Here is a 10,091-nt window from a genome sequence, read left to right on the forward strand (position 1 = left end):
CCCCCCCCCCCCCCGTGACCATCAGTTTGTTCTCTATAGTTATGAGTCTGTTTCACGCGCACCTGAGTGGCTCGGTTTGTTAAGCGTCTGCCTTAGGCTCAGGTCATGATCCCGGAGTCTGGGGATGGAGCCCCGTGTCAGGCTCCCTGCTCAGCTGGGAGTCTGTTTCTCCCTCTCCCCCTGCTCCTCCCCCCACTAGCGCACACTCTCTTGCTCACTCTCTCAAATAAATGAATAAAATCTTTAAAAAAGAGTCTGTTTCTTGTTTGTTTCTTTTTCCCTTTGGCTTACTCCTTTTGTTTCTTAAACTCCACATATGAGTGAAATCATATGGTATTTGTCTTTCTCTGACTTATTTCACTTAGCATAATACCTTCTAGTTCCAACCATGTCATTGCAAATGGCAAGGTTTCATTTTTTTGATGGTTGAGTAATATTCCATTGTATATATACACTACAGATTCTTTATCCATTCGTCTGTTGATGGACAATTAGGCTGTTCCCATCTTGGCTATTGTAGATAATGCTGCTATAAACATCAGGATGCATGAATTCTTTGAATTAGTGTTTTTGTATTTTTTAGGTAAATACCCACTAGTGTGATTACTGGATCATAAGGTAGTTCTATTTTTAATGTCTTGAGGAACCTCCATACTGTTTTCCAGAGTGGCTGACCTAGTTTGCATTCCCACCAACAGTGTAAGAGGGCTTCCCTTTCTCTGCATCTTTGCTAACATCTGTTGTTTCCTGAGTTTTTAAATTTAGCCATTCTGACCAGTGTGAGGTGATATATCATTGTGGTTTTGTTTTTTATTTTTATAATAATGTTTTTTTATTATATTATGTTAGTCACCATACAGTACAACCCTGGTTTCTGATGTAAAGTTCGATGATTCATTAGTTGCTTGTAACACCCAGTGCACCATGCAATACGTGCCCTCCTTACTACCCATCACCAGCCTATCCCATTCCCCCATCCCCCTCCCCTCTGAAGCCCTCAGTTTGTTTCTCAGAGTCCCTAGTCTTTCATGCTTCATTCCCCCTTCTGATTACCCCACCTTTCTTTATCCCTTTCTTCTCCTACCAATCTTCCTAGTTCTTATGTTCCATAGATGAGAGAAACCATATGATAATTGTCTTTCTCTGCTTGACTTATTTCACTTAGCATTATCTCCTCCAGTGCCGTCCATGTTGTAGCAAATGTTGAGAACTCGTTCTTTCTGATAGCTGAGTAATATTCCATTGTATATATGGACCACAACTTCTTAATCCAGTCATCTGTTGAAGGGCATCTCGTCTCCTTCTACGATTTAGCTATTGTGGACAATGCTGCTATGAACATTGGGGTGCATATGGCCCTTCTCTTCACTACGTCTGTATCTTTGGGGTAAATACCCAGTAGTGCAATGGCTGGACAGCTCAATTTTTAACTTTCAATTTTAATTTTTAACTTCTTAAGGGACCTCCACACTGTTTTCCAGAGTGGCTGTACCAACTTGCATTCCCACCAACAATGTAGGGGGGATCCCCTTTCTCCACATCCTCTCCAACAATTGTTGTTTCTTGCCTTGTCAATTTTTGCCATTCTAACTGGCGTAAGGTGATATCTCAGTGTGGTTTTGATTTGAATTTCCCTAATGGCTAGTGATGTTGAACACTTTTTTGTGTGCCTGTTAGCCATTTGTTTGTCTTCTTTGGAGAACTATCTGTTCGTGTCTTCTGTCCATTTCTTGACTTGATTATTTGTTTTTTGGGTGTTGAATTTGAGATGTTCTTTATAGATCTTGGATACCAGCCCTTTATTTGTAGTGTCATTTGCAAATATCTTCTCCCATTCCATGGGTTGCCTCTTAGTTTTGTTGACTGTTTCCTTTGCTGTACAGAAGCCTTTTATCTTGATGAAGTCCCAAAGTTCATTTTTGCTTTTGTTTCCCTTGCCTCTGGAGACGTGTCATGAAAGAAGTTGCTGTGGCAGATGTCGAAGAGGTTCTTTTCTGTGATTTTGATGGATCCCTGTTTCACATTGAGGTCTTTCATCCATTTTGAGTTTATCTTTGTGTGTGGTGTAAGAGAATGGTCCAGCTTCATTCTTCTGCATGTGGCTGTCCAGTTTCCCTGACAGCATTTATTGAAGAGACTTTTTTTCCATTGGATGTTCTTTCCTGCTTTGTTGAAGATAGTTGACCATACATTTAAGGGTCCATTTCTGGACTCTCTATTCTGTTCCATTGATCTATGTGTCTGTTTTTGTGCCAGTACCATGCTGTCTTGATGATCACATTTGTAATGTAGCTTGAAGTCAGACATTGTGATGCCCTAGCTTTGATTTTCTTTTTCAACATTCCCCTGGTGATTCAGGATCTTTTCTGGTTCCAAGCAAATTTTAGGATTGTCTGTTCCAGCTCTCTGAAAAATGTCCTTAGAATTTTGATAGGGATGGCATTGAAAGTGTAGATTGCTCTGGGCAGCATAGACATTTTCACAATGTTTATTCTTCCAATCCATGAGCATGGAATGTTTTTCCATCTCTTTGTGTCTTCCTCCAATTCTTTCATCAGTGTTCTCCAGTTTCTAGAGTATAGATCCTTTACCTCTTTGGTTAGGTTTATTCCTAGGTATCTTATGGTTTTTGGTGCTATTATAAATGGAATTGATTCCTTAATTTCTCTTTCTACAGTTACATTGTTAGTGTATAGAAATGGAACTGGTTTCTGTGCATTGATTTTGTATCCTGCCATGTTGCGGAATTTCTGTATGAAGTCTAGTAATTTGGGGGTGGTCTTTGGGTTTTCCACATGAAGTATCATGTCATCTGCGAAGAGAGAGCGCTTGACTTCTTCTTTGCCAATTTGAATGCATTTATTTCTTTTTGTTGTCTGATTGCTGAGGCTGAGACTTGTAGTACTATGTTGAACACTAACAGTGAGAGTGGGCATCCCTGTTGTGTCCTGACCTTAAGGGAAAGGCTCTCAGCTTTCCCCCATTGAGAATGATATTTGCTGTGCGCTTTTCATTGATGGCTTTCATTATATTGTGGAATGTTCCTTCTATCCCTATATTTTGAGGAATTTTAAACAAGAAAGGATGTTGTATTTTGTTCAGTGCTTTTTCTGCATCAATCGAGAGGATCATATTATTCTTGTCTTCTCTTTTATTAATGTGCTCTATCAGGCTGATTGATTTCTGAATGTTGAATCACTCTTGCACCCGAGGAAGAAATCCCACCTGGTCATGGTGAATTACCCTTTTAATGTGCTGTTGGCTTCTATTGGCTAGAATCTTGTTGAGTATTTTGGCATCCATGTTCATCAGGGATAATGGTCTGTAATTCTCCTTTTGGATGGGGTATTTGCCTGGTTTTGGGATCAGGGTAATACTGGCCTCATAGAACGAGTTTGGAAGTTTCCCTTCTATTTCTATTTTGTGAACCAGCTTCAGTGGAATAGGTATTATTTCTTTCTTAAATGTTTGGTATGATTCCCCTGGGAAGCTATCTGGCCATAGACTTTTGTTTTTTGGGAGGTTTTTGATTACTGCTTCAATTTCCTAAATGCATCTTGTTTTAATGTTTCTTAGTCTCTTATTTCATAGCAGTCCCCTCCTCTCTGATTACATGTCCTGTGGATGGTCCATTTTCTGAACCAGACTTACTGCTTATGCATGGTTTTGTGTAACTTCTATTCCCATATCCTATGTAGACTTGTTTTGGTCAGTCTCAGCCTATTGAATGTGATGCTGGGGGCTAGGGATGGCTGGGATGCTCTCGTGGGTCTGCACACACAGTTTCCTGATGGGAGTCAATGTTGTGACTAAACTGCTCCTTGTGGTTCTTATTATGATTGCAAGACACACCCCAGCAATAACTATCAGGTAAATTTGAGAAGACAAGTTTTATTACTCATAGTCCTGGGGGTACACAGCACACCTGGGGCCACATGGTTTTGGGTGAAGAGAGAGAGAGAGAGCATGGCCTGGGGCTCTGCCTTAATTGGGATCAAGGGCGGAGTGTCTAGGGCATTGTGGGTTCACTCTTCATTGGTGAATTTAAAGCATAAGAACAGGAATTAAAGCACAAGAAGGGCAAAGAAGGGTCACTCAAGTGGCCAGCTATTTATGTAACCAGGTCTTTCTAAAAGGGGAACTTTGTGGGTGGGGTGGCCTGCTCCTTATGTAGTTGTGTGGTTGGCAGTACATTTATTGCAGGAGGCTATCTTTGAAATGGATGTCTCAGCAATGAAAAGGTTAATGTCAGGCACCTACTTTACAATAAAAAAAGCTAATTGTTAGGCACTTACACTATAAAACTGATAGTGAGATACAAGCTCGATTAGATCTTTGTTAACTTTCAGGCAGAGTATCTCAAAGTTGCTGTTATTTCTGTTGTATCATCTCATGAGACTGTGTTTGTTGTCCCACTTACAGTGACGCTATTTCTGCTTTTGACCAGTGGGTTCAGGTGGTGTCAGTATGCTCCACATATTATTCAATTTCCAATCAACCTTTCACCTAATAATTTTCACATCCATTCATGATTTTTTTTTTTTTTTTGAGAGAGAGAGAGCATGAACGGGGTGGGGGGAGGGACAGAAGGAAAAAGAGAAAGAGAATCACAAGCAGGTCCACACTCAGCATGGAGTCTAATGTGGAGGCTCGATCTCATGACCCTGAGATCATGACCTGAGCCAAAATTGAGAGTTGGACACTTCACCAGCTGAGCCACCCGGGTGCCTCATATTTTCCTTTATAAAAATTAAGAATAATTAACACACAGTGTTATATTAGTCTCAAGGGTACAATATAGTGATTCAACAGTTCTATACATTTCTCAGTGTTCATCAGATAAGTGTCCTCTTAATCCTCTTCACCCACATCCCCCATCGCCCGCTCACCTCCTCTTTGACTATGACCAGTGTGTTCTCTGTAAGTAAGAGTTGTTTTTTCTTTTCTTTTTTCTCTTTTTATTCATTTGTATTGTTTCTTAAATTTCAAATATAAGTGAAATAATTTGTCTTCTCTGTCTGACTTATTTCATTTAGTATTATACCCTCAAGGTTCATCCACATTGTCACAAATGGCAAGATTTTCTTTTTTTTCATGAGTAAAAAGTACTCCGTTATATACCTAATTCTATGTTTATATCTACCTATGGTGATAACTTGACCATTTAGTTCAGTAAGAAACCATACTCGAGGAATCATACCCAACAAACCCATCTGTACTTTGATCTGATGTGGGAGAAAAGATGTAGACTTTGAACTGATGCTATAATGGGTTGAGATATTGGGACTATTTGGAAGGAGAGTAAGTGTGCTTTGTATGTGGGAACAGTGTTAATTATTAGTAGTCATAGTTGCAACTATGATGGATTGAGGATGTCCACAAAAGTTTTGATGTTCTTTCCAGTGAAAAGTAGGGATTTCCTCTCTGTGACGTTTGGTTGGCCTGTGACTATTTTGACCAAGAGAGTACGGTAACAGTGATGTTAATACTAGTCCTTGTGTTTGTCCCTGAGACGACCGGCAGATGTTGCCCTGGTCTGTTGGCTCCCATGTGGAGAGTCAACCCTGAGACATCTGTGCTACAAAAGCACAGGACAGCCACAAGGAGAAACTGGAGAGAGAGAGGCACAGAGTTTGCGAGCTCTTGGCTATCCACACCGAGATGCTCAAGTGGGCCCAGCCTCAGCCTGAGGCATTATCACGCAGAACCAACACTTCCCCGCTGTGTTCTTCCCAATTTCTGAGCCTCGGGATAATGCAGGTTAGTTAAAGAAGTGTTCGAAGCTTCTGTGTTTGGGGATGCTAGTGTGTGGGTGCAGCACTAGATACCCAGATAATGCTGTGCTCCTCTCTGGTTCACAGCCTCCGTGTAGGCTGGATTATGTAAAAAAATTCTGATCAAGAGAAATGATGGCTTGAGAGAGTTCAGGGTAGAAGGTGTCTTCTGTCTGTCTGTCTGTCTGTCTCTCTCTATATATACACAGACACAGACACATACACACTAGAATTAAGGGACCAGAAAGAGTAAAAGGGGAAGATAAAACCAGCATAGGAGTGAGATCCGAACCACATTGTTTTGGATTCATGAAGGTGAAAGTGGAGAATTTGAACAATCAGCTCATGAAAGCCTGTCACCGTCTTTATCTGGTCTCTAAATAGTCATAAATGCTGGCCCCCACCATCCTGCAAGCCCAGCAGCTGCTCCCTGGCACTTAGAAAGTAAGGAACATAGTGCCTCTTGCAATGAGCTCCCGAAATGCCTCAGGCATTATGCTGTAGTAGCTTCACCTCCATGTGAGTCAGTGACAAGTAAGGAAAACAAGACAGGATTTTGTCAAATTCTGCACATTCGCCAGTATTACATCGTATTACATCACATTACAATTTGTGAAATAAGTATAGAAATAAGAAAACAAAACAAAAATTAGGAAGGGTTTTGAAACTCGTCATTTTCTGTGACCAAAGCCTGAGGGGAAAATGATGTACTAATGAGCTTGAGAGGGATTCCTGAGATTTTTTCCCCCAGTTTCCTTCCACTTTCAATGATATTTCATAGTAATCCTTTACAGTTTGTCAGGTTGGCATTAAAACATTTCTGGGGATAGAGTTTCCAGAACTCTCTAGATAAACCATTGGCTATTTTATCCCTGTTCATTAGTGCTTAAATTATTTGTTTTAATTATTTACTTTCCTCCCTGCCTTGAGAAAAAGAAGTCATGACACACGGCTTAAAAATTCCTCTTAACTCATTTGTGAATTACCATTTCGTATCCAATTGAGTAACTGTGGCTCAAAATTCAAATCCTGAGACTATAAAGCATATTAATTATATTGCTCACATTAAAATATGTTAACTTAGGAGGACCACACAGATCAGCAGCCCCAAGTACTATTCAACTACGCAATAGCTGGGTAATACAGGCATATTTCTATACCTGGTTTCATTAAAGAATACATAACCAATCAATTTGATCAGCTGATATCCCAGAAACAAATTCAACATTCCGACGCCATGGCTGGCATCTCGTGTTCACACTTCCCTTATGCTACCTCGAATGCGATCAGGCTGGCCCTTCCCATTTACCTTTCCTTAGCTGCTTCCCTCTATTATACATATTGTACACGATCTGAGAAGCAATATAACCTCATACCTCAACTTTTTCATTGCCTGGTTATTTATGTCTTAAAAGAGCTCTAGATTTGTTCAGGTCGCCCCTCCTTCTGAGCACAGTACTCAAGGCCCCCTTCACGTCCTTGTTCCTCAAAGTATAGATCAGCGGGTTTAGGACAGGAGTGACTGCACTGTACATGATAGCAGTGACCAGGTCCTGTTGCATGGCGCTGCGTGAGGCAGGGCGGGTGTAAGTGTAGAGAACAGGAACATAGAAAAGAATGACCACTGTGAAGTGAGAGGCACATGTGGACAGTGCTTTGTGGAGCGCGCTGCAAGAATGGCACTTGGAGAAAAGAGAAATGATAATGTAGAAGTAGGAGACAAGTGTTAGGAAGAAGGGGCCCGTGGCAATGGTCCCTGTAACTGTATTGAGAAGCCACTGGTTGAGCTCAGTGTTCCCACAGGCCAACTCCAGCAAAGGTTTGACATCACAGAAGAAGTGTTGGATCTGATTAGAACGACAGAAGTTCAAGCGAGAGGTCATTATGGAGTGCAGCAGGGCGTGGAAAAAACCAATGGTCCAGACGGTGACAGCCATCTGGGTACAGAGCTGATAATTCATGACGACAGAGTAATGCAGTGGCCTGCAGATAGCCACAAAGCGGTCAAAGGCCATCACGGCCAACAGCAGGGACTCTGTGGTGCCCAGGAAGTGGAAGAAGTGAAGTTGGCTTATGCATCCCAAGAAGGAAATTGCCTTGTGTGTAGAGAAGAAGTTCTCCAGCATCTTTGGCAGTGTCACCGTGGAGTAGCAGATGTCTAGACATGACAGATTTCCCAGGAAGAAATACATGGGTAAATGAAGTCTTGGATCAGAGATGACAAGCGTCAGGACAGCTCCATTCCCAACCACACTGACAGCGTAGATTGCAAGGAAAAGCACGAAGAGATAAGGCTGCAGTGCTCGGATGTCTGTTATTCCCAGGAGGAGAAATTCAGTGACTGAGGTTTGATTCAGCATTGCTTAAAAGAGAAGATGAAATATTATATAGAATGCTACCTGTGATGAGATCAGAGTCTTTGCAGCTGAGGATTTGCCCACCTACACAACAAATTTTGAGGGAAAGCATTGCTGTTTTACATAGTTCTAAGATCAGACAATGTACAAGATTTGGACCATTAGACTATTGAGTATTAAGGTGACATGTTGGTTATGGGCCATGACTGAACTGTTTTTTTCCTTATTAGATTTGTCATTAATACTTTTCTTTCTCCAGAGACTCAGAGCATATTGCCAGCCTACCATCTTCTCTGGTTCTGAATATCTACTTTCTTTAAAAAAATTTTTTTTAAAGATTTTATTTATTCATTTGATGCAGAGAGAGAGTGAGCACAAGCAGGGGGAGTGGCAGACAGAGGGAGAGGGAGGAGCAGACTCCCTGCTGAGGAGGGAGCTGATGTGGGGCTCGATCCCAGGACTCTGGGACCACGAGCTGAGCTGAAGGCAGACACTTAACCAACTGAGCTACCCAGGTGTCCTGAACGTCTACTTTCTGATACAACTTTCCTTTAATCTTCCTAAGTCAGCTCTAACAGGGACAAATTTCTAAGTGTTCCCCCACAGTGCTACCTCTGAGCCTAGTATAAAACCAGCTGACAGGTTTTTACTTAAGAAAAACAGACAAAGAGGGGCGCCTGGGTGGCACAGCGGTTAAGCGCCTGCTTTCGGCTCAGGGCGTGATCCTGGCGTTCCGGGATCGAGCCCCACATCAGGCTCCTCCGCTATGAGCCTGCTTCTTCCTCTCCCACTCCCCCTGCTTGTGTTCCCTCTCTCGCTGGCTGTCTCTATCTCTGTCAAATAAATAAATAAAATCTTTAAAAAAAAAAAAAAAGAAAAACTGACAAAGATACAGACATAGTGAAGAGAAGGACCATATGCACCCCAATGTTCATAGCAGCATTGTCCACAATAGCTAAATAGTGGAAGGAGCCTAGATGCCCTTCAACAGATGACTGGATTAAGAAGTTGTGGTCCATGTATACAATGGAATATTACTCAGCTATCAGAAAGAACAATTTCTAAACATTTGCAGCAACATGGATGGGACTGGAGGAGATTATGCTAAGTGAAATAAATCAAGCAGAGAAAGACAATTATCAGATGGTTTCACTCATTTATGGAACATAAGGAGTATGAAGATCGGTAGGAGAAGAAAGGGAAGAAGAAAGGGGGGGTGAACAGAAGGCGGAATGAAGCATGAGAGACTACGGACTCTGGGAAACAAACTGAGGGCTTCAGAGGGGAGGGGGCTGGGGGGATGGGCTGGCCCGGTGATGGGTAGTAAGGAGGGCACGTATTGCATGGAGCACTGGGTGTTATACGCAAGTGATGAATCATCGAACTTTACATCAAAAACTAGGGATGTACTGTATGGTGACTAACACAATATAATAAACAATTATTAAAAAAAAAAGAAATGCAAATGCTCGCATCAAAAAAAAAAAAGAAAAGAAAAACAGACAAGGAGAGAATGCTAAGAATGATAAGGAAGTCCGAATCAAGATTGCAGACACTGGAGTGCCTCCTGAAAAAGAGGACTCTTTCTACGTTTGGGAAATCCCCGAGAGGAGAATAGAAAGATTTGATGTGAATGGAATAAAGAGCGGGTTGATGAGGGAACACTTTTCGGTGACCCATGGGATTCTTGGCGATATAGCTGGAAGAGATTTTGAGCAATTATCCAGTCTATGCTGTAGATGCATGAAAGGCTGGCTTCAGGCGGTTCAGAATAGCTTTCTTTGAGAGCCACGTGTGTTTTACACACTGGTAAAACCTACCACTCCTGTTTAACATAAAATGATATGCCAAGTATCAGTTTTGGTTCTCTGACTCATAAAAGTAAATTGTATCAAAAATTTATTTGGGGGAAGAAATCATTTTCTAACATTTAAAGAAAATTAGCAATCAGACTCATCTG

General features: G+C 41.5%; 1 protein-coding gene across 1 annotated transcript; it reads right to left on the bottom strand.

Moving 5' to 3' along the window:
* Positions 1–7,103: 7,103 nt before the first annotated feature.
* Positions 7,104–8,245, bottom strand: LOC103679350 (olfactory receptor 12D2). Its single transcript, XM_008708860.2, has one exon. The coding sequence runs from the start codon at positions 8,132–8,134 to the stop codon at positions 7,172–7,174; it is 963 nt and encodes a 320-aa protein (XP_008707082.2). The 5' UTR covers positions 8,135–8,245; the 3' UTR covers positions 7,104–7,171.
* Positions 8,246–10,091: the final 1,846 nt, after the last annotated feature.

This window comes from Ursus maritimus, unplaced genomic scaffold (assembly GCF_017311325.1).
Source record: "Ursus maritimus isolate PB19 unplaced genomic scaffold, ASM1731132v1 scaffold_28, whole genome shotgun sequence".
In the NCBI taxonomy this organism is placed as follows: domain Eukaryota; kingdom Metazoa; phylum Chordata; class Mammalia; order Carnivora; family Ursidae; genus Ursus; species Ursus maritimus.

What these genes read in the sequence shown, in the direction of transcription:
- LOC103679350 (XM_008708860.2), bottom strand. Translation starts at nt 8,134, where the DNA reads ATGCTGAATCAAACCTCAGTCACTGAATTTCTCCTCCTGGGAATAACA.